At 39.2% G+C, this 14,453-nt stretch overlaps 1 protein-coding gene and 1 long non-coding RNA gene across 11 annotated transcripts; both read left to right on the plus strand.

Annotated features, from left to right (window-relative positions):
- The first annotated feature begins 1,299 nt into the window (after window positions 1-1,299).
- On the plus strand, window positions 1,300-3,234 carry LOC133710643 (uncharacterized). Of its 2 annotated transcripts, XR_009846787.1 has the most exons (3): window positions 1,300-1,996; window positions 2,117-2,458; window positions 2,897-3,234. It is a non-coding gene; the product is annotated as an uncharacterized LOC133710643 (long non-coding RNA). The 2 variants fall into 2 exon arrangements; XR_009846786.1 differs by having other exon boundaries at window positions 2,117-3,234.
- Window positions 3,235-6,295: 3,061 nt separating this feature from the next.
- LOC133710629 (disease resistance protein RPV1-like) lies at window positions 6,296-13,563 on the plus strand. Of its 9 annotated transcripts, none has more exons than XM_062136758.1 (10): window positions 6,296-7,282; window positions 7,403-8,501; window positions 8,625-8,918; window positions 9,043-10,534; window positions 10,795-10,879; window positions 11,161-11,285; window positions 11,913-12,045; window positions 12,130-12,209; window positions 12,396-12,508; window positions 12,992-13,563. In XM_062136758.1, the coding sequence occupies exons 1-4, from the start codon at window positions 6,738-6,740 to the stop codon at window positions 10,192-10,194; spliced, it is 3,090 nt and encodes a 1,029-aa protein (XP_061992742.1). In that variant the 5' UTR covers window positions 6,296-6,737; the 3' UTR covers window positions 10,195-10,534; window positions 10,795-10,879; window positions 11,161-11,285; window positions 11,913-12,045; window positions 12,130-12,209; window positions 12,396-12,508; window positions 12,992-13,563. The 9 variants fall into 9 exon arrangements, with proteins under 9 accessions (XP_061992742.1, XP_061992743.1, XP_061992741.1 ...); XM_062136759.1 differs by having other exon boundaries at window positions 10,798-10,879; XM_062136757.1 differs by having other exon boundaries at window positions 10,841-10,879.
- Window positions 13,564-14,453: the final 890 nt, after the last annotated feature.

Below are 14,453 nucleotides of genomic sequence, written 5' to 3' on the forward strand. Positions count from 1 at the left end.
TTGATCCTCAATTCATTCCATTGTTGTAGGAGAACATTGGTGGTATCAGCTAGCTAGTAAATTCAAATTAAGGTAGTCCATGGTTCCATACAAATTGGTTCATATGATCCATTATTAATATTTGGTTCATTTTCTTAGCTTTCACTGTGTTACTATGTTGCTAGTTGATTGATATCATGCATTTTGGTTGCTTTTCCATTTCCACTGGGGAGTATAGACATTCCACTCTGAAAGGCTACATATTCTGGCCAAGTGGCCTGGGTACATGCTGATCCCTCGCTAAATTTGAAATGACTGCAAATAAGCTTGAAGCAAAGGTATATGCTATCATTGCTATGTCCCCTTAGTTGTACTCTTGCCTATACTCTTTTCCTCGTACTTTTATGCTAATGCCTTTATGTTTTGTCTACATTTTGATCAAAACATATCATGTTCAAAGAGCATGATGTTGCATATCCACATGGTCCATGGATTGAGCAAATGGAATATGAAACTTAATCACTCTAAGGAAAATCTTCGTAGCACAGGCCACAATCATATTCAATTTTATCCTACAGTTTACAACTTGGAAATTCATAAATAGGGCCAATTATTTGTCAAATTCATATACAGGATGACGTTTCAGAAGCTGAAATTTTGTCAGGCACCTATACACAGAAGAAGTTCTCTTGATTTGCACCCCTGGCATGATTTTGAGTTCACTTCACGAAAATTAAAGAAGTATTTGGTAGAACGAAAGGGAGGAACGAAAAAAAATTGAGTGTGTATATGTGCAGAAGTAACAGTATGATAACTGAAGTTAGAACACACACACACACACACATGCATTCTTGTTGAAGTCTTTGTAAATAATAAATTGATCTAACTAAATGTCTTTATATGATATGTCACAGGTGTCGAAAGATCAAAGCCAAGTTTACTTCTGAATATAACTATCTTGAAGATGAACTTACCGTATAGCAGATGCTGAGAGGATACTAAAACATTAAGTACCAAAGGCATTCGATGATACAGATTTAGTCGGTTAATTTTCTCAAAGGCATTCATTCAGGTACCAATCATAATATAGCACTACAGAGTACAGTCTGTTCAGTCGACACAACATAAGTCGCCTCATTCTTTCCTTTATGTTTGTTCCTTGTTCTAATTTCGCTGTGAAGAATGTTTGTCGAGGCTATTCTTACATCCTGACATTTTGAATTGTAATTCATGATAAAGAAACTATCTTTTATATCATACTGTATTAAAAAGTAGTTTTGAGCGCGCCGAACCTATATTTATATAATGCCATCTCTTACATTTATATCATAGCTCCCACTAACCAAAACGAACCCAAATCCATAGCCAAGGACACTTCCTCAACTGGGTCACTCAAAAACTGTAAAACCATAAACCAAGTGAAGCAGCTTCACTGTCACATCACTAAGAAAGGCCTCAGTCACAGACCCTCATCTAATGTCACCAAGCTCATTAGCACATGTGCCGAAACGGGCACTTCTAAAGCTTAGACTATGCCCGAAAAGCCTTTGACTTGTTTCTTGAAGAAGAAGAAGAAACAAAGGGTGTGTTGTTCATGTACAATTCTCTGATAAAGGGTTACTCTGGTGCTGGGCTTTAGTTACGAGCTATTGGGCTTTATGTTCAGATGTTGCATTGAGCGCGTGTTTGAAGATTGTGGCTTTCTATGAAGGGGTTCAGCTCCATTATGGGTTTGGAGGAAGATGTGTTTATTGGGAATTCTTTGATTCGTTTCTATGCAGAATGTGGGGACTTGGATTATGCCCAGAAGGTGTTTGATGAAATGCTTGAGAGAAACACTGTGTCGTGGACTAGTTTGATTTGTGGTTATGGTAGCAGGAATATGCCAAAGGAGGCTGTTTCTTTGTTTTTCGAGATGGTGGCTACTGGGATCAAACCCAATTCGGTGACTATGGTGTGTGTCATTTGACTCATTTCCGCTTGCGCAAAGTTGAAGGATGTTGCTATGAGTGAGAGGGTGTGTGCTTACATAATTACAACCTTAGTACCAAAATAAGATAAAATTCGTATGAATGCTTAGTAATTTCCATTTCTCCTCTGTTTGAAAAACTCTGATTGCATGTCTTTTCCATTGCAGTGGTCTAGTTGGGTGGTTGATCAAGAGTTTGCAGCAGACGTAGCCATAGCCAAGTGGCATTTCAAAACCGAACAGTTTCAGAGCAGCCAAAGTTTCTGTTTCCTATACCTTGTTTTACTCGTACACTCTCCATCTGACCAAAGCTAAGCTCTACGAAAACAAATGGGTTTGGGAAGCGAGGTGAAAACGTTGTCGTTCATAAGCGATTTTCTGGAGAAGTGCGGTGGCTGTGCCGTTCTGGACGGCGGGTTTGCGACGGAGCTGGAACGACATGAAGCTGATCTCAACGACCCTCTCTGGAGCGCCAAATGCCTCGTCAGTTCTCCTCACCTCGTCCGAAGGGTACGTACGTAACTTCAGTGATTTCGTTACTCGATCTCATCTCTAAGGTTTAGAGTTCTCTATATATCCAAACAGATTATTCCTATTCTTTTGCTGGCTATATATGAACCCCAGAAAGATGAAGATCTTGAAGAGAACGAGAAAAATGGTCATAAAAAAATAAAAATAAATAATAAATAAAAAAAACAAAAAACAGAAAGCTCTAACTTTGAATATGTATGAATTAGATCATTTGATTCATGGTATAATTCACAAAGTAATGTTTTTTGTTGGATATAATGTTATATTACCAAATGGTGAATCTTGTACCATTTGTTGGTAAAAATATGAAACCGATCTTCCTTGAATTGTGTATAATAAACTGTTCCATGGATGATGAAAATGTTAAAAGTAACATGTTTGTGAAAAAGCCTTGACTGCATGTGCTTTCCATTGCAGCCATCGAGTGGGCGGGTTGATGAAGAGTTTGCAGAAATAGTCATAGAGAAGTGGCGTGAGGCTGGGGCTTCCCTGCTTGGAGGCTGCTGCAGAACTGCTCCAATTACCATGAGGGCATTTCTAAGGCTCTTTCTAATGAGTCTTCTGCAGTTAGTGACGCTTAGTTGACTTCTGAAAATGAGATGTAAATATGTACTAATGCTAAGAATAAGGGCATGTGTCTTTTTCATTTCCTTGTTTTGTAACTCCAAGGAAGTAGCAAATTACTATCACCATGGTGCTGCTGCTGTATGGTGACTGGTGATGTTGTTTCACATCGAATAACACTGCTTTTGTTACCTTCCGTAGTTATGTGCTACTACTATCCCGATGCAGCGAAGCTAGGTGGTGCTATTATGGCGGGGGAAGGGTCTACTTCTGCAATAACCTCGTTTGAGGATCTCATGATTATAGAGCACGGCTTTATCCTCGTGGGGAGGATCTCATAATTATAGAGAATGGCTTTATCCTCGTGGGGAGGATCTCTTGATTATAGACCATCTTTATCTCTCTCTCACTCTCTTTCTCTTCCGAAACCCATTCGAAAACAGAGCACGGCTTCTCCAATCTCTCTCTCGCACCACAGGCCACCAAACAACGCCGGACAACGTCCTACGCCTTCGTCTCTTCCTTACACAGCTTCAGGTGGCAGCCTTTCGCTGTCTTGTGGCCATACACGGCGGTGGAGCTTGAGGCCGGTTTAACCCCGATTTGGTTCCAAACTCGATATCTCACACCACCGGGCACCGATCCTTTCCAAACTTCATCCTCGAGCTCATATCAACTTCCTGAAGCCCCCAGAAGCAGCCTTGCACGGCGGCGCAGCCGTAGCAGCAAACTACAAGTCAACCCCTCCAAGAACGAAACCGGAGCTATCGATCCAAATATCTCGAGCTACAGGACGTCGTTTTGAGTGATTCTTGAACCAGTGAGCTCACCTTGAAGTTCTGAACAACTCTCCAGAAGGAATCGAAGCCTGAAATTGAAGTTTTGACGTCGAAATCAAGCCTCGCCGGATTCTGCAAATTTTCGCCGGATTCTGCAAATTTTCCGGCCATCTCGACTGTTTTAGGTAATTTCAACCACTTCCGGTCATTTTCAGCTTACATGGTAGTTATGAAAGTTGTTAAGCATGATGAGAGGAAGAAGAGCAGCCCGGCCCCGACACCATTGGTGGTGGTCGGCGGCGGCTCTGCCACTAACTCCGGCGTCCCTTTCCGGCCACCTCCGGGGGTCAAAAATATAGTTTCTGTGCATTTTTAGATTCCATATTTCAATACGATCATTTCGATATATTATACGCAATTTTCGGATATCGTATGATTTAGTTATGAATTTTTAAGTTTCGATCGATTTCGATCGTTAGATTTGTGATCTGTGAAGTTAGGACCGTCAGATGGACTTGTAGTTTTGATATGATGATCTTATGACTGTTCCAGTGGCTTTGTGTGGTCATGGGCGAAGATCCGACCGTTGGATCTTCGTGTAAATGCAAAACAGTGATTAGGGAAGCGATTCATTAGAATCCGTCCGTCGGATTTTCGTATAAATTTGTGAAGATGTTAGTAAGGACGATTCAAGAAGATCTGACCGTTGGATCTTCGTGATAATTTTGGAGGATGATCCTAAGGGCGATCCGTGAGGATCCGACCGTTGGATCATCATATAATTTTGATCTGACCGTTGGATCATCATTAAATTAGAATCCGACCGTTGGATCATCATTAATTTAGAATCCGACCGTTGGATTTCCGTATATGTGTAGTTTATGAATGATTGCTAAGTTAAGGTCATGTTTGATTAGGTGATTGACGGTCTTCCTTGGGTGAGCGGTTTCGGTGTGTATTGTGTTAAATTGAAGACGCAGCGGGAATATCGAGGTGAGTAAACCTCACGTGGTTCATATTACGAACCGAATAAATTTAATTACTTTATTTTGTCGTAATTGTGTGAAATTCATAAATATTTGTTTTAAATCATATGGGCTTGATCAACTACGGTCCATAGGTAAGTAAAATGATTTAATTATACAAAATGAATTTCACGATTTTTATGCTTGAACTATAGTTGGTATTAGTGATTATCCCTGAGCGGATAATTACATATATATATATTTACGTGGTTATATATGGATTGGTGTGACATGGAGATGTGTGATTTTATAATGATTTAAGTGATGTGAAATCGAAAACGTGATTTACCATATTCATTTATGATGATAGTGATTGGTGAAATTATATTGAAAATTTATGGATGACATGGTATTGAGTGATGATATGATTGAGTATGGATTGGTGATTTTTGGAGTTGTATTTTGAGTACATATATATACACAATAATAGTACGTATCATGGTATTATTGATCCTATTGTGTGAAAGAATATTATTGTACTCGATTTTGGTTTTAGGGTCAACATAGTGACCAGTATGGGGGAATAAGATGCTCTAATACTAGGTGGATGATGGGCTACGATTGGTTGAGTTTAGGGTCAACATAGTGACCAGTATGGGGGAATCGGATGCTCTAATACTAGGTGGATGATGGGCTACGATTGGTCGAGTGTAAGAGACGCCCCAACCCTTATTGGGTGATGGGCTAAGTTGAGTATGTGTATCGGATGTTCTAACCTATGTTGATGAACTACGATATTGATAATCATGTCGGATGTCATAACCTAGGCCAGGTGATGGGCTACGATTCAGTTAGAGCTCTAGTCTGTCAGTCACCGTATTTGTATAAATACGCTTTCGGGGTTTTGAGAAGAAAGATGTGAGTTTAGATCCCGTATTAATCTTTGGTGATTTAGAGTTGGTGATTTTAGTGACTGATTTTGGGGATTGTGGATTGCTTCGTGGATGTTGTGATTGTTGGTTGTTTGTTTGAGTTAAAAGAAATATGATTTAATAAATCAACAGTTCATTCTTGTTTACTCATACGAGCTGTCAAAAGCTTACCGGGTTTGGTGTTGTTGCAATCCCGGTACACTATTCAAATTGTGTAGCGGGTAATCCTGCAGGTCAGGAGAATCAGGGCGGTGATCGTGCGGGTTAGAGTATTTGTTATAGTTTTACAGCAATTGTAATAGTGAGGTGAGTTAAGCTCATTTGAGCCTTACAATTTGATTTGGTGAGAGTGTGCTGTAATAAATAACTTGAGAATTTGGTTTATTGTATTATTGAGAGGTGTGAAGTGTGGTTGTTTGTGAGAAAAAATTCAGGACGTTTATTTGTAATTGTTATTATTCATGTTTCGGACTTTGAATTGATTATTCAAAATTCGGGGCGTGACAACTTCTGCTCCGAATGCTTTTGGTGGCGGGTCTTTCTATTAGCTTGCATGATAAGTCAGAAGCTTTCAAAAGCAAATGTGCAATAGAATACAAACTGAGAAGGATGCGTCCGGTGCTTGCATTCCGATAGCGTGTCCTTAAGATTGCCATATGATTTACTGATAGCGTGTCCTTAAGATTGCCATATGATTTTAAATGCAATATCCTCCGTAGTAAATACATGGACCCAAACATTATCCTTGTTCCATCAAGCATCATATTAATGATTTTAAGTCTTGTAAGTCATCGCCTCTGAGAAAAGAAAAGGAGAAAAAGACTTCCAGATCCAAGTCAAAAAGAAGTGAAAGAAGAAGCTGCCTGGCAAGTGCACCTCGCCTCATTTAGTCATTTTCAACCTCACATTCACATTGCAGCAGGCACTAAGAAACTATCTACTTGAGAGTTGAGATCTCATATCTACAATACAAAAGCACTCTAGCAAGGCAGATCAATAGGAAGGCAACATTCAACAGATGGAGCAAATTAGCAAGCAGAATATGGCTTCTCTGACCAACGAAGCAGCAGCCAGTTCTTCATCTTCTTCTCTTCCACGTTCTTCTACTGACCAAAATCATTACATATACGAAGTGTTCCTGAGTTTTCGAGGCGAGGATACGCGCTTTACTTTTACAGATCATTTGCACACCGCTTTAGATGATAGGGGAATTAAGACCTTCATAGATGAGGAGCTCAGAAGAGGAGAAGAAATATCACCGGCTCTTCTCAAAGCAATTGAGGAGTCAAGAGTTTCAATCATCGTCTTCTCTCAAAATTATGCTTCGTCAAGGTGGTGCTTAGATGAGCTGGTCAAGATACTTGAATGTAGAAAATCCAAAAGACAGGAGGTTAGACCGATTTTCTACAAGGTGGATCCCTCGGATGTACGACACCAAACAGGTGCTTTCGGTGACGCATTTGCTGAACTTGATCAATACAAATACAAGGATAGTATGGAAAAATGGAAGGCAGCTCTTGCGGAAGCAGTAAATTTGTCTGGATGGCCTTTCAAGGATGGCGAGTATGTCTCTAACCCCACACTAGCTAAGTGATTAGTTAGCCTATTTTTTATTAATATATTTTTCAAGACACCATATATTAATCCTCTACTTTATTTGATTTCGTATATATGAATTCATAGATCCGAGGCTAAATTAATCAAGAGAATTGTTGGGGATTTGTCCGCCCAAGTAATAAACCCTTCATGTGAGTTGCATGTTGCTGAACATCCAATTGGATTAGAGTCTTGTAGACAAGATGTCAATAATCTTATAGATGTCGAGGAGAATAACATGGTTGGCATATGGGGGCCTGGTGGAATAGGAAAGACCACAATTGCGAAGGATGTGTTTAATTCAATCCGCCATAAGTTTGAAGGTAGCTGTTTCTTAGCAGATGTTAGATCAAACGGCCTAGCCCAACTGCAAGAGACACTTTTGTTTGATATTTTAAGAGACTCAACTTTGAAGGTGCCTAATGTTGATGTAGGTGTCAGTTTGATAAAGAAAAAGATGCGACATAAAAAAGTTCTCTTAATCCTTGATGACGTGAGCGATTCTAGCCAATTACAAAAATTAGTTCCATCCCCTGATTGTTTTAGGTCAGGCAGTAGAATTCTCATAACAACAAGAGATAAACGTTGGCTAATTGCTCATGAAGTTGATGAAGTATACGAGGTCAAGATGTTAAATGATCGTCATGCTTTGGAGTTGTTTAGCTTGCATGCATTCAGAAGAAATGGACCTCTAAGCAATTATCTGGAACTTGCACAACGTGTAGTACGCTATGCCCAAGGCCTTCCATTAGCTTTGATAGTTTTAGGCTCTCATCTATTTCGTAGAAGCATAGAGGAGTGGAAAGCTATAATAGGTAGTTGTAAAGGAGGTCTTCAGACGGAGATACAAGATGTTCTTAGACTAAGTTATGATGCTCTCGGAGCAGATTTAAAAGAACTATTTCTTGATATCGCTTGCTTCTTTAAAGGTGAGCAAGTAGACCATGTGAAACCAATACTAGAAGCTTGTTACGGCCTCAAATCAGTGAGTGGTATTCCACAACTCGAAGAAAAGGCCTTAATAAGAATTGACAAAGATGCTTGGAGAGGTTGTAGGATTTGGATGCATGACTTGATAGAAGAAATGGGTAAAGACATTGTGCATCAGGAGTCACATGTTGAGCCTGGGAAACGTAGCAGAGTGTGGAAGAGAGAAGACGTGGACCACATTTTAACAAATAATACAGTAAGTAAGATTATGTTTTCAGTAGAAATTGGATTATATATGATCGTTTCAAATAGAAACAGTACTTATGCTTTCAATAAATTAAAATTGCTATGTTAATATAATTGCTTTCTTTTTCCTTAGGGAACGAAGACAGTTTTAGGCATCCAGGTCCCGTGGCGTGAACGATCATCAACAATTTCTTTGAATGCTAAAAGCTTCTTAGAGATGAAGAATCTTAGATATATTTCTATGGGCAAAGATCTGGAATATGAACCATTTTCTGGAGACATTGATTATCTCTCCAACCAGTTGAGGTGGCTTGATTGGCCTGATAGTCCGTTGCGATCGTTTCCATCCGATTTTTATGCAAACAAACTTGTAAAGCTCAATATTCCTAACAGCCGCAGAATCACACGACTATGGGAGAGACATAAGGTACTTAATTTAATAATCCATTTTATTTCAAGACTTTTTTTATCTAAAAAGTAAGTGATAGATAACTGTGTCGTAAATTACTGCCTTCACTTGGTTGATCTTTTCTTTTTCTTTTGCCATACAGAATTTTTCAAGGCTAACATGTATGAATTTAAGGGGTTGTGAATCCCTAAAGGAACTCCCAGACTTCAGTGGAATCCCTAACTTGAAAGAGTTGGATCTATATGAGTGTACCAGGTTAGTTGAGGTTCCTGATTCCCTTAGATTGCTTGATAACCTTGTTACCTTGAACGTTGACCACTGCAAGAACCTTATAAGGTTTCCAAGAAAAATCAACTTTAAATCTGCAAAAACAATTTATATTAGGTATTGTAAGCTTGAGGAATTTTCAGAAGTTGGGAAAGAGATGGGTTTCTTGAGAAGTTTGGATCTATCAGGCACTTGCATTAAAGAATTGCATCCGTCCATTACAATGCTTATTGGGCTAGAAGAGTTGAATCTACAGAATTGTAAAAATCTTACAACTTTGCCGTATAATATTTATGAGTTGCGCAATCTAAAGTTTCTTGATGCGAGGGATTGCCCAAAACTTGCTACATTTCCAGAAATTCCATTAAAGATGGATTCCTTGAGACTACTCTCTCTTTCAGGCAGTGATATTAGAGAGTTGGATCATTCAATTGGAAATCTCATTGGGCTTGAAGTGTTGGATCTTACGGGCTGCAAAAATCTTACAACTCTACCGTGCAGCATTTATGCGTTGCAAAATTTACAGACGCTTTCTCTTTTTGATTGCTCAGAACTTGTCAGATTTCCTAGAATAACCGACATTTTGAATGTCGATGGTTGCCCATTATCACTTCCCAAGCTACTTTGGTTCCATATCGGAGGATGCAGATTATCAGATTGTGATTTCCTCGTGACTCTTGATTGCTGGGACACATTAATCTGGCTTGATCTGTCAAGAAACAATTTTGTTAGTCTTCCTGCTTGCATAACCAAATTTGTCAACTTGAAGATACTTGGCTTGTACGGTTGCAAGAGACTCCGAGAAATTCCGGAGCTTCCACCAAACGTTCACATTGACACAAGTGGTTGTGAATTACTGGAGGAGAGATTCTCGACATTGACAAATCCTGGAGCTGTGATAGAGGCAGAGTCGCCGTCATTTGAATTTGATGATGAAGAAGAGTCAACTCCGTCGTTATGGCCGGCTTTCTTTGTCTTCCGAAACTCCGAAACGACACCGCAGCGCGGAAGAACCATCACCGGCTGAGTTGTCATGGCTCTTTCCCTGTACGGAACCAACACCAGTGATTCCTCCGAAACGACAACGCACTGCCGCCGGGGGGCAAGCATCGGTGGTCCAGTCCACTATATGAATTGACTATCTCCCCAATCCCCATGTTCCCTGACCTCCACAGCTCCCATCACTCAACTACTACTCCACAGCTTCAACACCAAGACGAACCAATTAACTGAGTTGTTAAGGCTTTCTCTGTCTTCAGAACCAACAAAACCTCGTGGCCCAGTTAAAGGTGATCAACACCACTGGCTGTCTCTGTCTGTCTGACCAAGTTGAATTTGAGATGACCGCAAATGAGCCAGAAGCAAAGGTATATGCTATTCTCCTCTAGTTGTACTCTTGCCTATGCTCTTTTCCTAGTAACTCTGGCCTCTAAGGGCCCATATGTTAATGTTTACAATTTTATCGAATAACATAAGATGTTAAAAAGGCATTATATTGCATTGTCCACATGGTCCATGGATTAAGCACATGGAATATGAAATGCATCAGTTTAAGAAAAATCTTCCTAGTATATGTGCATGCCACAAGTACATGCCAAACTCGTCTACAACAATTTTTTGCTGTCAGAAGTTCTAGCCTGGCCTTGGCTAAGAATCTTGCTTCAATGCGGCAGGTGTGTGCTGACCTTCTTGAGGAAAATGGAATTGATACTGTGAGTAGTTACTCTTTCTTGGAGTTTGCCTCTGTTGTAGATTCATGCAAGCAAGCCTTAAATATTTGCATTAATTTAGCAGCACATATTCAGTAGCTAGCACCAATCTGGATTACCATTCACAAGGTTTAGTGGCACCATAAGAAAGAGAAGCAACTACTTCTACTTAGTACTTATATTACGAAAGAACTTGGATCTTAATATACGGTTCCTTTAACTGATGGCAGTTTTGATTTCTAATGTGTTCTTGAAACAGTCTGATTGCCTGTGTTCTATTGCAGCGATCATATGTGGTGGTTGATGGGGTTTTCACAGTGACAAGCAAGTGGCATGAGTCTATCTAGAGGCTGCGGCAGGATTAGGCTCTTTCCAACAAGTATGTCTATTAATCAAAACTAATCAACGAGTAAGTATATATGTATAATCCTCTTAGAATAAATACCTTTCCTTTTTCCTTTTTCATTTAACTTAAGAGGAAGTATTAAAACTATCCAGTTTCAGAATAATAGTGCACAATGCATTAAAGTTTCTATTTAGGTTTATTTGATCATATTCCTCTGTAATTTTAGAAAACAGTTGGAAGTATTGGACTATCCTCAATTTAAAGATCCATACATTGAGGTCTCAAGTATCTCAACTTTGCCAGTTGAGGTCTCTAGTACTTCTATGCTCAACTGCCTTTATCTCATTCTTTACATGTTAATAAAACATGTCACGTTTAAGAGGCACGATGTTGCATTGTCCACATGGTCGTTCTGTTAAGCCAATGGAATGTGGAACTGTCACTTTAATAGTTTAATTAAGAAAAACCTTCTTGGCACATTTACAGGAGAGAGGCAGATTAACTTGTTATCTATAGATTACAACTTCTAAATTCATAAACAAATTTGGCCAATGATTTGATTGGATCATATATACCATTTTTTAGTATCAGCTAAGAAATCTTGTCTGGCATAGTCTAGCTTCAAGGTGATGTGGCAGGCATGTGCTGACCTTCTTGAGGAAGTGAAAGTTTGTTTTATTTGTTTCTAAGGATGGAATTGATGCTATGAGTACTGCTTCTTGGAGTTTGCAGACGAGTACATTCATGCAAGCAAGTTGGTGCTGTAAATATCCAATGAACCCCACTTAGATGTATCCACTGATGGATTTTACCTATTTCAGAGGTATGATTTCTGGCCAAGTAGTTTAAAACAAACATAATGAGCTCTTAACCTTTTGGTATATATAATGTTCCTTTGCTTATGTAGTTGGAAGGTTACGAGCAAAAATACAGTGGTATACCTTGACAATCGTGAGACTCTTATGATGGTCAGAGAAAGCAATGGCGGTGAGTCCTCTTCTATACACAAATGTATATCCTGTTCTTTTTTTCCTCCAACAACCTTGCACGTACCAAAGTAAGACATGATTCTTATGAATGCTTAGTATTTCTAGCACATCATAAAAGAGGATGATAGCAATTTCTATTTCTCATCAGTTTGAAAAACTCTGATTGCATGTCTTTTCCATGCAGAGGTCTAATTGGGTGGTTGATCAAGAGTTTGCGGCGGACATAGCCATAGGCAAGTGGCATGATACTAAATTAGCTTCCCTGATTCGAAGCTCCAAATATCATCAGGCCGATATGTAAGGCTTAATTGAGTTCTGATTGCCGATTTAATTATATGCAAATGTTTGCAATCATCTAAGAATATAACGCACTCTCACAGGAAGGAAGTAGTAAAACTATAACTAGTTCATCAGAGTTGTATGCAGAGGTTGTTTCAAAAATATCAGTGACTCTGAAGATTGGCATAGTAAAATCAATAGATATTCAAAGATTAGGTTATTTTGTAGTCTCCTTCTATATGAATGCACAGTGCTTGTTGGCCTACTCTTTTAGTTATAGAATTCTGTTTTAGATCGTTTCATTCATGGACTATAATTCACAAAGTAATGTTCTTTTGCCAGATATAATGTTATATTACCAAATGGTGAATCTTGTACCATTTGTTGGTAAAAATATGAAACCGATCTTCCTCGTATATGATGAACTGTTCCATGCCTGATGAAAATGTTGAATTAACACGTTTGTGAAAAAGTCTTGACTGCATGTGCTTTCCATTGCAGCCATCGAGTGGGCAGGTTGATGAAGAGTTTGCAGATATGGTCATAGACAAGTGACGTCAGGCTGGGGCTTCCCTGTTTGGAGGCTGCTGCAGAACAACTCCAAATACCATCAAGGCAATATCCAAGGCTGTTTCCAACAAGCTAGTCTTTCGCAGTTAACGATGCTTAGTTATGAAATTGAGATGTAAATAATTGTAATCTAATGCTGAGAATAAGGGCACGTGTCTGTTTCATTTCTTGTTTGGTAACTCAGAGGAAGTAGCAAATTACTATCACCATGGTGCTGCTGCTGTATAATGACAGGTGAGGTTGTTTAACATCCGATAACAGTGCTTGTTACCTTTCAAAGTTAAATCTCACTAACATTCCGTAGTGGGTACTAAACAAGCCTCTGAAATTAGATTGGCATCCTACTAGTCATATTGACAGAAAATCTTGAAAAGTTAGCTCATTGAAACCGAGTTCTAGAAATGATCATTTCTCTGCACAGAAAATCTGGTTTATCCTATGTGTCCAATGTCATCTCTTTGTAGTATCATTGTGCTTAACGTGCTAAGAAAATTTTAATTTTAATTTTTTTTCCCCAAGCCATTTCCTTGATTGGATGGTCTTAAATCAAAACTGGACATCTACCGCTACATTGTGATTCAGATTTATACATTTGTATCTTTTTGCTTCATATGTTTCGTAATGTTTGAAAGCAACATATGTGTTGCTGCAGCATATTCCTTTAACTATAGAAAATGAAGCCAATTAGCGTTGCCTTGATATCTGTCAAGCTCACGGAATCACAGAGAGTCGATCGATGACATTCACAGAGGTTCATATGTCCCCAATGGACTGACATTTTGAACTGTAATTCATGATAAAGAAACCATCTTTTGTGAGGCACTTAGAGGCACTCTCATTTCCACTCAAACGTTACTCCCCTCTAATTCGTAAAACAGAGTAGGGAAGATTAGATGTTGTTCAGATGTTGCATTGAGAGCGTGCTCGAAGATTGTGGCTTTTTGTGAAGGGGTTCAGCTTCATGGGTCGCTTGTGAAGATGGGTTTGGACGGAACACGTGTTTATTGGGAATTGGATCATGCCCGGAAGGTGTTTGATGAAATGCTTGAGAGAAATACTGTGTCGTGGACTAGTTCGATTTGTGCTTATGGTGACTATGGTGTGTGTCATTTCAGCTTGTGCAGAGTTGAAGGATGTTGCGTTGAGTGAGAGGGTGTGTGCTTACATTGGGAAGTCTGGACTGAAGAGTAATATGCTTATTGTGAATTCACTTGTTGATATGTTTATGAAATTTGGGGTTACTAGTGCTGCAAAGTGGCTTTTTTGATGAATGTGTGGATAAAAACTTGCTTCTTTACAGTACGGTTTTGTCAAATTATGTGCGCCAGGGACTGGCTGGTGTAGCAGTTTCGGTGATTGGTGAAATGCTACAACAGGGCCTAAGACCCAACAA

This window comes from Rosa rugosa, chromosome 5 (genome assembly GCF_958449725.1).
Source record: "Rosa rugosa chromosome 5, drRosRugo1.1, whole genome shotgun sequence".
Lineage (NCBI taxonomy): Eukaryota > Viridiplantae > Streptophyta > Magnoliopsida > Rosales > Rosaceae > Rosa > Rosa rugosa.

Coding starts and splice junctions, on each gene's coding strand:
- LOC133710629 (XM_062136758.1), top strand. CDS start 6,738: ATGGAGCAAATTAGCAAGCAGAATATGGCTTCTCTGACCAACGAAGCA. Junction 7,283..7,402: donor TGGCCTTTCAAGGATGGCGA/GTATGTCTCTAA, acceptor ATGAATTCATAG/ATCCGAGGCTAAATTAATCA. Junction 8,502..8,624: donor ACATTTTAACAAATAATACA/GTAAGTAAGATT, acceptor CTTTTTCCTTAG/GGAACGAAGACAGTTTTAGG.